This window comes from Benincasa hispida, chromosome 9 (genome assembly GCF_009727055.1).
Source record: "Benincasa hispida cultivar B227 chromosome 9, ASM972705v1, whole genome shotgun sequence".
Lineage (NCBI taxonomy): Eukaryota > Viridiplantae > Streptophyta > Magnoliopsida > Cucurbitales > Cucurbitaceae > Benincasa > Benincasa hispida.
In genome coordinates this window covers 16,058,723-16,074,758 of record NC_052357.1, presented here as the reverse complement: position 1 = coordinate 16,074,758, position 16,036 = coordinate 16,058,723, and the positions used below count along the sequence as shown (strand labels likewise).

General features: G+C 30.8%; 1 protein-coding gene and 1 non-coding gene across 2 annotated transcripts; one reads left to right on the top strand and one right to left on the bottom strand.

The window, feature by feature from the left end:
* Positions 1–3,345: 3,345 nt before the first annotated feature.
* On the bottom strand, positions 3,346–3,418 carry TRNAA-AGC. Its single transcript has one exon. It is a non-coding gene; the product is annotated as a tRNA-Ala (tRNA).
* A 91-nt stretch (positions 3,419–3,509) lies between these two features.
* On the top strand, positions 3,510–9,589 carry LOC120087226 (photosystem II stability/assembly factor HCF136, chloroplastic). Its single transcript, XM_039044139.1, has 9 exons — positions 3,510–3,911; positions 4,322–4,557; positions 4,879–5,009; positions 5,251–5,383; positions 5,557–5,679; positions 6,246–6,320; positions 6,943–7,058; positions 7,623–7,707; positions 9,253–9,589. Exons 1-8 carry the CDS (start codon positions 3,593–3,595, stop codon positions 7,687–7,689), a joined length of 1,200 nt encoding a protein of 399 aa, XP_038900067.1. The 5' UTR covers positions 3,510–3,592; the 3' UTR covers positions 7,690–7,707; positions 9,253–9,589.
* The last annotated feature ends 6,447 nt before the right edge of the window (positions 9,590–16,036 follow it).

Below are 16,036 nucleotides of genomic sequence, written 5' to 3'. Positions count from 1 at the left end.
AATTTAGATGTGGTACATTTTTTTAAATCTCCTGAAGAGAAAATTGGCATAATTGATGGCATAACAAGTGTTTCTTTTGATTTTGAGAATATTTAGTATTAATGTTGTCCGTTTTTTATTTTCATGTTTTATTTTCATTGGTTAATATTAAATTTTGTTTATTCCAAGTTTTGTTTTTATTATTATATCTTTTAATGAAGAAACATGTATCATTTTCATATGTTGGGTGACTCAAAAGTGAGTAAAGAAGATCTATGTCTGACAGACAGTGCAACTACACATACAATACTTACAAGTAGAAAATATTTTTCCAAACTGACAATGTTGGAAGTAAATGTCAACACGATATCAGGTTCTGCAAATCTGATTGAGGGCTTTGGAAAAACAAATATTATTTTTCCTAGAGGAACAAAATTTACGATTGACAATGCATTGTTCTCTAGTCAATGAAAGAGAAATCTACTTAGTTTTAAAGATGTACATTACAATGGTTATCATATTGAGACTGATAGAAAGAATAATATGGAGTATCTTTATATTATATCTACTGTCTCATATGAAAAACGTATATTGGAAGAGTTATCTGCTTTATCTTTTGGATAATATTACACTCATATACGAGTAATTGAAATATATGCAACAATAAACCCGGTGTTCATGAATCCAGACATATTTACAATTTGGCATGACATATTAGGTCATATAGGGTCTATAATGACGAGAAGAATTATTGAGAATTCAAATGGACACCCATTGAAGAGCCAAAAGATTCTTCAATCTAATGCATTATCATGTGATGTTTGCTCTCAAGAAAAATTGAAAATTAGACCATCACAGCTAAAGTGGGAATTGAATCCTCTACATTTTTAGAACAAATTCATGGTGATATATGTGGACCTATTAACCCACCAAGTAAACCATTTAGATATTTTATAGTATTAATAGACGCATCTAGCAAATGGTCACACGTGTGCTTATTATCAAGTCAAAATCATGCATTTACAAGATTACTTCCTCAAATAATTAAGTTAAGAACACAATTTTTTTATTATACAATTAAAATCATTCGTCTTAATAATGCTAGTGAATTTATATCCCAAGTTGTTGATAACTATTGTTTGTTAATTGGGATAAGTGTTGAACATTTTGTAGCTCATGTTCATACACAAAATGGTTTAACAAAATCATTCATAAAACGTTTGCAGTTAATTGCTAGACCATTACTTATAAGAGCTAAGCTTCCTACATCTGTATGGGGACATACTTGCATGCGGCATAACTTGTACGCATTAGGCTAATAATTTATCATAAGTATTCACCATTACAATTAGCTTATGGCCATGAGCCAAATATTTCTCATCTGAGAATTTTTAGATGTGTAATATACATTTCAATTGCTCCACCACAATGTATTAAGATCGGTCCTCAAAGGAGATTAGGAATATATATTGGAAATGATTCCCCATCAATTATTAAATATCTTGAACCCTTGACGGATGATTGTTGATTTTCATTTAAATGAGACAAATTTTTCAACATTAGGGAGATGAGTTAAAAGTTGGAAAAGAAAATTACATGGAATGCATCGTTATTATCTCATTTAGATCCCCGCACAGATCAATGTAAACCTGAATTTAAGAAAATAATTCATTTGCAAATATAGTAAATTTGTTACCAGATGCATTTATAAATACTAAGAAAGTGACTAAATCACATATACCAGCTACAAATGCTCCATTACATGCAGTAAGTTGTCACTAATGAGTCTGGGACATGGTAAAACGTGATAGACCATTCGGTTCCAAAGATAAAAATCTTCGAAAAAGAAATAGTCAATAAATGACTCAGTTAAGAATATGGATGTTCTAGAAGAAATCCTAGATATGAGTACTCATAAGGATATTGAAGTAAATGAGGATAATAATGAGGTCTCAATAAATTATGGAACCATGTAAATTGACAATATTTTTGCATACAATGTTACTCACGATATTATTTATGAAAGTAAGTATGAATAATATCGACATACTTATGTGAAAAGAAACGATCCAATATAAGTAAACTCATTTTTTAAATCGTGAAGACTAGTAGTCCAGACATCAGAGAATATCAAACATGCGAGATACAGGTGGAGTATTTGTAAAATAAATAGAGTGAAATCGCAAGATATGAAGCGAGACAAATCCCACAATAATTCTCACAATAGACTAGTATTAATTATGAGAAATTATATTCTCTAATGGTCGATATACAATACCATGAGATATTCAATTTATCTGATTATGTATGAAAAGTTTAATATACATCTTATGGATGCAGTCATACCGCATTTATATGAATCTTTTAATAATGATATTTATTATGAAAATTCCTAAAGAATTAAAGGTACCATAATCTTATAATTCAAATATTATAAAATCATATATATCATAGAGATTCTTATAAAATATTCCTGAAAAATATAATATAATCATCTTATTTAATATTTGTTGGTATGAGGGTACAAAAATAACCTCATTTGTCCATATCCTTTTATTAAAAAATCACAACCTAAGATTTACTACATGTTGATGATTTGAGCATAAACTTTTGAAGAGTTTTCAAAGATAATAGAATTTCTGAAGAAAGAAATTGAGATGATAAATTGTCTTAGCTTGCAAATAAAGCATAAAGCAAATGAAATTGCATCAATTTATACATTAAAAATCTTTTGTGGATTATGTACATCATTGAATACTCCTATGATGGTTCATTCACTCAATGTGAAAAGGATATATCATCTGATCTCAAAAAGATGATGAAGAATGTTAACTCCTGAAGAACCATAAATTTTGAAAAATAAATGCGCTTATATAAGTTGATTAGTTTATACATTGCACTTTGTAGTATTTTTAAGTAATTTTGATACATATATATGATATTCCTCCAAAAAGAGGATATTGGAGTAGAGTTAAACATATGGTACGTTTTATTTGAGAATTATTTTATTCTAATAAATCTAATTATGATCTAGTTGGTTGTGAAGATGTATGTTAGTTATGTAACTCATACAAACTAGATCTTTAATAGGTTACTTAGTATATAGAGAAGAATTTTTATATCATGATGATCATAAAACATAGGCTAAGATTATTGACCACATTAGTGGAATATGTTTTCCTTTTTACTAGAATATCTATTGATCATGTGGCATACCAGATATTGATCATGTGGCATAGCCTCATTTCCAAAGTATTGTCCATTTGTTTAATTTATTATTATATTATATCTTATTAGTTGGTAACTATGTTGTCATCTTATTTTCACATGGTTAATTTCGAGAGAAAATGGGGAAAAAGGAAAAATTGGAGATGCGGGGTATCGATCCCTGTACCTCTCGCATGCTAAGCGAGCGCTCTACCATCTGAGCTACATCCCCAACACATTTGTAAGTACTTAAATTTGTAATTTAGTCCTCAAGATTTTATCCGTTTGCATTTCGAGACGCTTCAAAATCACCCGCGAAGCCGTTGAGAGAAATTCTGTGTGGATAATGTGAGAGATAAGAGAGATCATCACCCATTACTTCTCTGCTCCTTTCCTTTTCTCTTCAATGGCGACTCTGCAACAACAATTCCTCAAGCCTTCATTGACCTCCTCTCTCTTCGCTTCCTCCTCTCAACCCCAACTTCAGCCTCGAACTCTTACTTCCACTACCCCCAAAGCCTCTCTTCAGAATTCTTCCATCAATCGCCGCCAGTTTGTAGCTGAGACGGCAGCCGCGGTTTCTCTGTCACTTTCTCCGTTGATTGCTCCCGTACAACCGGCGAAGTCCGAAGAGTCTTTGTCGGAGTGGGAGAGACTTTACCTTCCTATAGATCCTGGTGTTGTCCTTCTCGACATTGCTTTTGTTCCTGATGATTTGGACCATGGTTAATTTCGATTCCTTTTGTTCCTTTTACTGCTTGAGAAAGAAATGCACGAGAATTTTGATTTTGTTTTCGTTTTTCTACTACAAATTTTGCGAGTCGCGAGTTGGGAACTCACTGGGTACGAAATATCTGGAGTTTGGGAGGATTTGTACATGGAACAGTTATGTGCACGCTTAATTGTTCGTCATGTAGACGTCTCTTAGGGCTTGAAGAACTCTAGTCTAGTTATGGAAAGTATTTCTGATTATGATTTCTTCAAATGTTTTTATCTACCTTGTTGGTGCTTACGGATTTTGTCAAGGCTCCTGATTATTGTAATTTGTAGTTTCTCGTTTTTACAGTTATGGTTTTTGAGTTCGTTTCACCAGTATAATGCCATGAAATCATTTGACACTTTCAGCTCACTGCAGGCTTCCTTTTGGGGACTAGACAAACCATTTTAGAGACAAAAGATGGTGGAAGAACATGGGCTCCACGTTCAATACCCTCGGCTGAAGAAGAAGACTTTAATTACCGATTTAATTCAATTAGCTTCAAAGGAAAGGAGGGATGGATTGTTGGCAAGCCTGCAATTCTGTTGTACACTTCAGATGCTGGAGAAAGTTGGGAAAGGATACCTCTTAGTGCTCAGCTTCCTGGAGATATGGTAAACTAATATTTCATATCATTGATAAGGAATTGCCATGTATGATCGTACTTGAATTAGTTTTTTCTATTTTTAGATTGAATGGTAAGTTTTAGTCTTTGTAGTTATAAACTATAATGCTCATTTGATGTAGCTAAATAAGGTAAGATCGTAGGAGCATGAAGCTATTATCCACAGCAACTCAAGTGCACTCATTTGCAAATTAAGATGGAAATGTTGATTTATTTTAATATATCTACAGCTATTATTTAATCTGTGTTTTTCTGCCAGAAAGTGCTTATGTTTAACTCTAAAGTGGGTTATTCTAATATAAATCTTCAGGTCTACATCAAAGCAACTGGAGAAAAAAGTGCGGAGATGGTTACTGATGAAGGTGCAATTTATGTTACATCTAACAAGGGATATAATTGGAAGGCTGCAGTTCAGGAGACTGTTTCTGCCACTCTTAATAGGTGAGCTTCAGCAGGGGAGAATTGTCCATTCTATGAGTTTTTAACATCAAAGACTCGTTGTTTAGAATTTAACCTTGAAATCATGGTGGAATAATTAATAATCTGATAAGTGATAAGATTTTACTGGCAACTTGTGGCAGGAAATCATGGGCCACGGTTCACTAGTTTAGCACATTAAAGGAAGAAATTCAATCCTTATTATGAGATGCTAATGTGGTTTTTTTTTTTTTGCCTTTTGCAGAACAGTTTCTAGTGGTATAAGTGGTGCAAGCTATTATACTGGAACCTTTAACACAGTAAATCGCTCTCCTGATGGTCGTTATGTAGCTGTTTCCAGTCGTGGTAACTTCTACCTCACCTGGGAGCCTGGGCAGGTTTAACTTCTTTATGTCTTTTACTCTATATCTCACTTCTCAATGTATTGCTTTGAACTGGTTGTGGAAGCAGTTTGCTCCTACTAAATAAGATTGTTGGGTGCTGAGTTTCTCGTCAGGCTTAATCACCACGTTTGTAAGTCAATAAAACTTGGCTTTGTTTGCAATTCCAGCCATTCTGGCAGCCACATAATAGAGCTATTGCAAGGAGGATTCAGAACATGGGGTGGAGAGCTGATGGTGGTCTTTGGCTTCTTGTTCGTGGTGGAGGACTTTTTCTTAGTAAAGGGACAGGGGTAAGTAAAGTTGGTCCTTTGCATTTCTAGTCAAGCCACTCTAATGGAAAATATGGAAAATGATATAGAGTTGCAATGTGGTTTGACTTTAACCTTTAACAAGAATCATTCCCCCTTTCTCCTACCACTTACTCAAGTATTGAACGTATAAGTTTTCATCTTTAGACTTATGGCTGCATAATAACTCAATAGTGGATTTCTATAAGTGCATTTCTTTTCAGATATGCTTTCATTTGAAACTTTTTTTTTTCTTTCTTTCTTAATCAAAATGATGAAAATGTTGCAAGTGAACAAAACTAATTTTTCATAATTCATGATTTTCTTAATGTTTCTTTTATTGTTATCACTTTTTAATCTTGTTTCCCCTATTGGGTTTCTTGTATTTTTTACCATTAGCCTCTTTTTATTTTACCAATGAAAAGTGTTTGTTGTTTCCTTGCAAAAAATAAAAAGTAAATTCTAGATTGTCATTCTATTCCCAGAATTGCAGCTAGAAGCCTAAGCCTCTCAGCCAACTCCTGTTAAGTATTAACTGCTTGTTTAATTCAATATGTTTAATATAACAGATAAGTGAGGAGTTTGAAGAAGTTCCAGTTCAAAGCCGAGGTTTTGGCATATTAGATGTCGGTTATCGTTCAAAGGTAATCTTTTAAAATCATTTCAATGCCTATACTTCGATGCGTCTCCATTCATTCTTCAAGATTCCTGCTGATATTGTGATTCAGATAGAAATATTAATTTTGTTAGTTGTAAATAGCTAAAATTGACCTTCTTGGAGGCCGTACTCAATGAATCTCTGTATTTGCATGGGAGATTACATAAGGGAAGGGCCAGACAGAAGCCTCGATATGATTATGTAGTTTTTTAGTTAGGTTGATAGATATTTATGGAACGAGGTGTGGGTGTGTTCATCTTCTCTGGAGTAGTTAGGTTTCTAGTTTGATCACAAAATCTTCCTGCAATTCTTAACGTGAGGAATGGTGGTACTGTTGTAGAAACTGTACATTCTTGTGTCATAATAGATAATTGCATTGTCTATGACACCTTGAGCTGAGTGGGAAGTCACCTATATATTGTTCAAAGTAGGCATATCTAATCATCCCTTGACAATGAATACATAGTCTGTGTGCTGAATTTGGATATTCATATCCTTTGAATTTATCATGAGCACCAGACAAAAGGAAGTATCATCCCTTTGCCCAAATTGATCATGGATTTGATGGATTTTTATTTATTTATTAATTTCTGGTCTGAGTTGTACAGGAAGAGGCTTGGGCAGCTGGGGGAAGTGGAGTACTTCTGAAAACTACAAATGGTGGCAGGTCATGGACACGTGATAAAGCAGCTGACAATATTGCAGCCAACCTATACTCTGTAAAGTGAGTATGACCATTCTGTAAACTTTAGTTTGTTTTATAATTTTTGAAATCTGAAATTACCTCCTACTCAATTGCCTAGACTATCCCTTATATGAACTCTCTTTCTATGGCTGTCCTGTCTCCCTCGGATGAATAGTGTAAGAGGCAGAATCAAAGCTAACCTTGCTTCTTCTAGGGTCTTTCTGGGTTGAGTTTGGGATCACTTTTGGGAAGTAAAATTTTTTGTAACATGTTAGAAGCACCTTTCAAAATTTTTAAGGGTTTAGTTAGATAGTTGAAAATAATGTTAAAATAAAAATTGAAAACGTTACAAATCACTTGGAAGTGATTTTAAAGTATCAAGCTTTTATTTCAAAAGTCATCTCAAACCCACCCTCTAACATAAAAATAATATCAAGTTTTGTTGCCAAGAAAAGCCTAACACTTCCGATCATAATCGAGATGGAATTCTGCTATAATTTTGCAAAAGAAATTTAGGGCATTGAGTTTAATAGTGAGCGTGAGTTCCTTACTTTCGATTTACCTTCACGTGTTTTCTCTTATAATCTCCATGCATATCTGCAGGTTTATAAACGATAAGAAAGGTTTTGTGCTTGGAAATGATGGGGTGTTGCTTCAGTATCTTGGTTGAAGTGTTTGATTTTACCCGGTAATAATTCATATCACTATTTTCTCTCTCTTTGAGTTGTGAATTTGCTTTGCCTTGCTGTCACCGTTTAATTTCTTCTACTTGGAAAAAAGAAGAAAAGTTATTGACCTTAATCAATTGAAATTTGAACCACATGGTAAAAGTGTTCGTTTAAATTGTTTAGGACTCATTTGATGTTGTTTTAGATAGGGCAAATATCCATATATACCCCTGAATTTTGGGTATTCTATCAATTTAAACGTTAAACTAATAATTGTATCAATTTAAACCTGAACTTTGGGGATTGCATCAGTTTAAACTCCAAATTAATAATTGTATCAATTTAAACTCTGAACTTTTATAAATGTATCAATTTAATGTGTAAACTTTCATAATTGTATTAACTTAAACCCTTTATTATGTTTTATCTAGATTGAAATATTTATGTAAGTTAAGGGTTTAAATTGACACACTTATGGAAGTTTAAAGTTTAAATTAATATAATTATTGGTATGGGGTTTAAATTGATGCAATCCCCAAAGTTCAGGTTTAAATTGATACAATCCTGAAAATTTAAGGTTTAAATTGGTATAGTTCTTAGTTTAGGGTTTAAATTGATATAATCCTCAAAGTTTAGAGGTATAAATTGACATTTGCCATATTTTTTAAATTGATGCTTATTTATATTTTCTAAAAATTGACATTCAAAATCGTTTTCAAAATTATACCCAAAACTTAAAAGCGAGAGAGAAAACTTTTAAAAACATATTTTTTGTGTTCAGAATTTTGTTTACTTAAAATTTTTTTAGAAAGGGGTTTATTTTAAAAAATCTCAAATGGGCCTAAATTTTCAAGATATAGGTCTTTTTTGGTAACTATTTAGATCCCGTTTGGTAACTATTTCATTTTTTCTTTTTGGTTTTTGAAAATTAAGCTTATTTCTTCTCATTTCGTAAATTGATTTGCATATTTCTTAAGTACGATTGTTAAATTCTTAGGCAAATTCCAAAAACAGAAATAACTTTTGAAAAGCTACTTTTTTTAGTTTTCAAAATTTGGCTTGATTTTTTAAATCATTGGTAAAAAGTATATAATAAAGTAAGAAATTGGAGGTGAAAAGAGTGTCTATAGGCTTAATTTTTAAAAATAAAAATAAAAAATAAAATGATTACCAAATAGAGGAACGGGGTCTTGATTTTTTGTTTTTAGTTTTTAAGAATAAGAATTAAACACATTACTTCCATCCTTAAGTTTCTTTGTTTTGTAATTCACTTTCCACCAATATTACTTGTCACGTGATAAATTTTAATTAGACAACTAATGGGCTGTACAAATATAGGTGTAAGCTAACCGACACTTTACTTTAAGAAAAAAACTAAATCAAATTCTAAAAACTATAATATATATATATATATATATATATATATTATAGTTTTTTTTAAAAAAAAATGTAAAATTAAAGTCTGAATTTTAGGAGAAAACAAACATAAATTTCATAAATAGAAAATTAAAGAACAAGATCTGTACCAAACAGGACCTCAAGTTTTTGACATTTTTCTTATTCAGGTTACAGAACCAGATTCTATATGATGCTTGCAATGGGAATTTTGTATCATTAAATCATAGCTATGCATTCTTGCTTTCGATGATGGGATGAGGTGTTAATGCTACCAAGTTTCATATCTTTCCTTTTTTTTTTTCTTTTTTTTTTCATTTCTGAAGGTCACAAACTTTGAGCAATGCTTTCATTTGAAAGAATCGACATCGTAAATAGTTTTTGTTTTTGTTTTTGTTAAATATTTATAATCTAAACGTATACTTGTTCAGATGCCCATTGTTGAATGCAAACAATGATGAATTTGGAAGTAATATATATAGATGCCTTTTTGTCCTTTGATTATTATACAACTTTACTGTATATTCGAACCTTTTTTATGTATGTTACCGTTACCATTTCAACTCCCTAAGTATAACAATGATATGTATTTCATCTCAAAAAAAAAAAACAATGATATGTATTTATAGGATTCGTGGATGCTTTTGCACATGCTCTTTTGATTTCAGTTCTATGTATTTTAATATACGTAGGTGGAGGAATCGAACTTCTGATCTTAAAGTTAATAAGTTTTATGTTAGTTGAGTTATGTTCGTGATTTCAGCTATATCTTTTTGTCTTTTGACTTTTAAATGCAGGATGGAATAAATTTAGATTTTTTTTTTCATTTTCATATCTGTATGAAGATATGGCTCTATGAAGTCTATTCATTTTTCTTATGTGTAATTATAATTTAAATTTTAAAATAGTTTGATCACTTGTAAGGTAATCTTTCCAAAGAAAATTTGGAAATTATGTATTACACCAATTTGATATTGATACAAGTAAAAAAAATGTATTAAAAAAATCAATTTATTTAAACTCTAAAAAAATAATAATAATAATAATAAAGTACACTTTAAAAGTATTTCAAAAGTTATTTTGAATAATTTTCAAACCCTTTAATTTTATTTTTTTTTTTCAAAATGATTTATTCTCAAAATTAAACACGCAAAACTAAACATGTCTTAAATCTCAACTCTAATTTATAAGATCTTTTTAGTAAAAATTAAATAATCATAAATTAATAAGAGGTAGTAAATTATACTTTGGTAATATATTTACATAAATTGTATTATATTGTTTGATTATATATATATGAATTTCCAAAAGAGAAATTTGAATTCTCCCACCTCCATCTTCTTGAAAATAAAAGGTAAAATTAAAAAAAAAAAAATTAAGAAAAATCTGCCCTTTGATTAAGAAATGTCGAAATATTGATTTTAACTTTTCATAAATATTTAAAATTTATTTTTGAAAATAGAAATTATGAAAATCAGGTTCTATAATAGTATGACATTAATCTAGAATGGTCTCTAGATCGTCGTCATATCGTTTCAAGATTTAATTTCCGTTTGAAATTTTAAAGAATTCAACTTCTATGGTAGTTTTAAAATGTCTACAAAAGGTCACGGTTAATACTACAACATTGAAAGAATGAAGATACTTTTAAAATAAAGTGCACAAGTATTTTCTTTATTTAGTTCAAAAGAGAAGAAAAAAAGAAACGGTTTTCGTCCTCATTGAAAACAAATAACCCTATTTTGTAACTTTGTGAATAATAAATTCATTAATTATCAAGAGGTATTTGGCACACCAACATGGGTTGAGTTGAGTTGGTAAAAATTACCAACTCAATGTTTGCCCACCAACTTTAAATGTTGGTGAAGTTGAGTTGGTTTTTTTACCAACTCACTTCAACTCACCCTAACCCTCCCTCTAACTCACTCAACTCTTTCCCTCCCTCAATGTTTTCAATGGTTCCATCCATCAGTCACCATCAATAACTATTGCTACTACACTTAGGCGATACATTCCGATGACCACCTTCACCGGCCAACACCAACAACCAACTCCGAGCTCCGATAACCACCTCTGATGATGACTTCGTTGACTAACTCCGACAACATACTCCAATGACCACCTTTTCTTAACCAACTCTGGGCTCCGACAACCAACTCGGGGCTCCGGCAACCACCTTCGATGACAACTGTGACAAATACCATCTTCGATGATCAACTCCAGTGAACACCAGCTTTGTTAACCAACACTAACATTCACCTTAGACGACCAACTCCGACAAAAGATCACCTCTAATGAGACCCTTAATGACAACCCTATTTAGTCTTGGTATTTCGATCTAGTTCATTCCGAATTTTTTAAGATATGTTGTAGCATGTTTGATTTTAATTTTATTTGCATTTAGTTTTATTCTAATCTAACTATAGTTTGTTATCTTACTTGTGGGACCCACACTAGTTACACAATTCCTCCCATGATTAGTTTGAGGTTCATTAGTTTTAAGTTTGGAGTCTACTTTTTATAGTTCAAATTTTGTTTAACTATTGGGGAAAATTTATAATATATGGAGTGCTATTCATTGTTATGCATTTTTTTTTTACATGTGCATGGATATTTTTGTAGATATATGTTATGTAATTGAATGTTCAAAAATTGAATTCAAAATTTGTGTTTAGTATATGTTTACTTTATACGAATTTGTTATGTGTTAAGAATGAGAAAAAAGAATAAAGCATTTTTTTAGTGTTAAAAATTTTAGGAAAGTGTGTGTAGTTGGAAATTTTAAAAAATAGGGGAAAATTCAACATAAAATCAATTTCTTTTAGAAATACTGGACCAGATACCCAAACTCAACTCAACTCTACTCTACACCCCAAACACAGATTTTCGGACTCAACTCAACTCAATTCAGCACCGATATTCCAACTGTATACGAAACAGTCGATAGGACTTATTTCTAAGCCTCTACTCTTGTCTATGCAATGATGAATGATGCACACATAAAACAAAGTGACCGCATACAAATATTTTGGAAAGTTCAACCCAACTGAATGAGGTAAGTGATATGCAAATTGAAGTGGCTCCAAAAAGACATATCAGAAAATTTAAATTGGCCTGTAAAACCCAACAAACTCCCACTTGAACTAAAACTAGAATGTACATAATATCAATAATCCAAAACAGTGGCAATGGTAAATAAATACAATAAACTAGAGCTTGTTGAAGTTGTTTGGAGCTTCTAATTTGTAGGTCAGTGGAGAATGATGATTCTGCCTGGATAATTGATTCAGGCGCCACTAATCAAATTTGTTCTTCAACTCTAGAACACAAACTCAAACATTCTAACTCCACAAATAATCTAATTTTCTAAATAATTATTATCAACTCAACTCAACTATGGTCGTCAAACACTCCCTTAAATATCACAATTCACTATAGAGCATTTTTTTTTTTTTTTTGCAAAGGTATTGTAATTAAAGTATGGAGTGGAGGGAATTGAACCTCTAACCTTGAGATCGATAGTACGAGCATATGTCAATTTGTTTTTGTTTTTGTTTTGTAAAGGAATAAAAAAATATATATATTGTGATCCTTAGGAGATATTATTGAGGTTTAGGCTTTAATTAACGTATAAGATAACTATGTAAACTTGTTATTAGTTTGTAACAATATATCGAGCTTAAATTCTATTTTTTCTAATTTCATGCCTTTTTCACATTACTCTTTTTTGAATAATTATTTTAAATGGTAAGATTGTTGAAAATATTTTCAATATAGCAAAATGTCATTTTCTATAAGTGATAGACCACCAATGGTAAGTTTGTAACAATATGTCAAGTTATTGATTTTTGTATTTGTAATATAAATTTTTAAGTAATAATTAATAATATTATTAATAAATGTGCATTTATTGTCAAATTCTCTTCATGGTTCAATGGTTAAGGGGTTGGCTAATGTTGCATGGGATATGTAAGTTTGAAATTCTTCTTAGACTTTTTAGTTCTTATATTTTTAAATCTATATAATAGTTTTTAGTACTTTTATTGTGAATACTTTTGTAGAGCTCTAATTCAATATGGAGAGATATTTTTATTGTACCATTAATTTTTTTACATAAGTTTTATATTCGCATTACTCTCTATATATTTTTGTATGTTTCCATGTTATTTTATATTCACATAACTCATATAGATTTTTAAAATTAATTTTAGAGTTTAATTTAGAGGATTATTTATTGTCACTCATTTGGATATGCGAACTTGGCAAGAAAGTTTTAAAATCTTTTTAGACTTTAAGTTTTTATGATTTTAAATCTATATTATGGAAGGTAGTATTCTTATTATTAATACTTTTGTAGAATTAATTCAAAATTAATATGGAGAGATATTATAAAAGAAAAGTAACAATGGAGACAATAGAGGCATCATCTTCAAAAGAGAAAAATGTTTTGGGTTCTTATCGATCTTATATAGAATTCAATCTAGAAGAACTATCCACAGATCCGGTTCAAAGAACCAAAATTTATGATTATAATTATAATATTTGAGATCAAGTTCGTAGAGCATATTTGCTAAAAGGTCATTGTCAGCCGAAATTTGGTACAAAGTCAAGACGATTTAGCCCAACTTGGTTTAGTGAATATTCTAATTGGCTAGAATATAGCATTTCAAAGGATGTCGCATTTTGTTCATGTTGCTATCAATTCAAACCAGAAGTAAGTGAAGATTCAAGAGCTGACTGTTTTGTTAGTGAAGTATTTTCTAATTGGAAGAAAAAAAGAGAAATTGCATATTTCATGTTGGTGGTCCTAATAGTGCACACAATACGGCTTTAGGTAAATGTGAGGCTTTTTTGAAACAAAAACGACATATTGAGACTTTTTTAAATAGGATGTCTGACCAAGCACAAGTTGAGTATCAAACTCAATTAGTTGCATCGATTAATTGTATTCGATTTTTATTACGACAAAGATTTTCATTCTGTGGACATGATGAGACAGATGATTTGAAGAATCAAGGTGGTCTTCTTTAACTTTTATAATTGTTATGCGACCATAATAAGGATATTGAAGCTATAACTTTGAAAAATGCCCCAGATAATTTAAAATTGACTTCACCGGATATTCAAATAGATATAGTGCAGCGGAAGTAGTTAATATGGTTATAAAAAATATAAGTGACAAACATTTTTCAAAAGACGTATCTTTAAATAAGCAAATGTCAATTGTATTACGATATGTGAATAAAGTTCATGTGATTGAATGATTTGTTGGAATCATACATGTCCATGATATAAGTTCTCTATCACTTAAGAAAGCCATAGACGACTTTTTTTTTCTCAACATGGGGTAAGCATCGCTAGTTTATGAGGACAAGGATATGATGAAGCAAATAACATGCAAGGTCAGTTCAATGGATTGGAAGCACTTATTTTTTTAAAAAAAATGAATGTGTTTTTTACATTCATTGTTTTTCTCATCAACTTCAATTAGCTCTTATAGCTACTGCTAAAAATCATGTGGAAATTGTTGGTCTGTTTTTTATTGTTACAAATTTGGTGAATGTAATTGGGGCATCAACAAAACGTTGAGATATTCTACAAGAGAAACATAGAATGGAAATTTTTTAAGCTTTTGAATAATGGTGAAATATTAAGTGGGCGAGGATTAAATCAAAAGATAATGATTAAACGATCAAGAGATACTCGATGGGGATCACATTACTACACTTTAACGAGTTTTATTACAATGTTCTCTTCAATAGTTGATGTACTTGAGACAATTGTGCAAGGTGGATCAAATTCAGAACAAAAATATGAAGCATAGACTCTAAAAAGTTCAGTTCTATCTTTTTTACCTTGATTTTCATATACATTTTACGAAAATTATCTTGGGAATTACAAATCATGTCTCAAGTATTACAAAGAAAAGATCAAGGTATTGTGAATGCAATGAATTTAGTTCAAATTTGTAAAGAAAGACTGCAAAAAATAAGGGAGCCTGATTGGGATTCGTTGTTCAGTATGGTTTCTGATTCCTGCCATAATCATGATATTGAAGTCCGTAAAATGGATGACCTATTTCTAATTCGAGGAAGACAAAGGTAAAAATCTCAACCAGTTACAAATTTACATCATTATCGTGTTGAAGTTTTCTATGTCGTCATTGATATGCAACTTCAAGAATTAAATAATCGTTTTACTAAAACAAATACTGAATTGTTTCTCTGTGTGGCATGTCTAAATCCGAGTAATTCATTTGTTTCTTTTCATAGAAAAAAAGATTAGAAATTTTACACAAGAAACTTTTCAACTATTGAACTTATCTATGCTTGAGGATCAACTTCAAAATTACGTTATTGATATGCGTTCAAATATTGAGTTTGTTGAGCTAAAAAGCATATGTGATCTTGTAGTAAAAATAGTCATGACGAATAAAGACAAGGTCTATCCATTAGTTTACAGATTACTTACTTTGGCATTGATTTTACCTGTCGCCACGACTACTGTAGAGTGAACATTTTCTGTTATGCATATTGTGAAAACTCGATGCGTAATCGAATGAGAGATCAATAGATGAATGATTGTCTTATAGCCTATATTGAAAAAGATTTATCTGATAAGTTAGGTATTGAAGTTATCATGAATCAATTTCAAAACATGAAAACTGGTAGATGAAAATTGTAATGTACTAAATTAGATCATTTATGAAGTTATGAATACTTTTTTACATTCATTTATAGATATTTTTATTGCATATAGTACCCCTTATATAAAATTTTTGGCTCCACCAATGTAGACCGCTATAAACTTCTATTATAGAAGTATACCATGGTCTATCCCAATCTATTACCAATAGCCAGTGATATTTTGTTATATTTGTAAATAAGTTGACTCATTTTTCTTTATTTGTAAACCATCCTAGTTTTTTCTCTAATTTCTAAATTTCTCTCTCTC

Coding starts and splice junctions, on each gene's coding strand:
- LOC120087226 (XM_039044139.1), top strand. CDS start 3,593: ATGGCGACTCTGCAACAACAATTCCTCAAGCCTTCATTGACCTCCTCT. Junction 3,912..4,321: donor TCCTGATGATTTGGACCATG/GTTAATTTCGAT, acceptor AGCTCACTGCAG/GCTTCCTTTTGGGGACTAGA. Junction 5,384..5,556: donor TCACCTGGGAGCCTGGGCAG/GTTTAACTTCTT, acceptor TTGCAATTCCAG/CCATTCTGGCAGCCACATAA.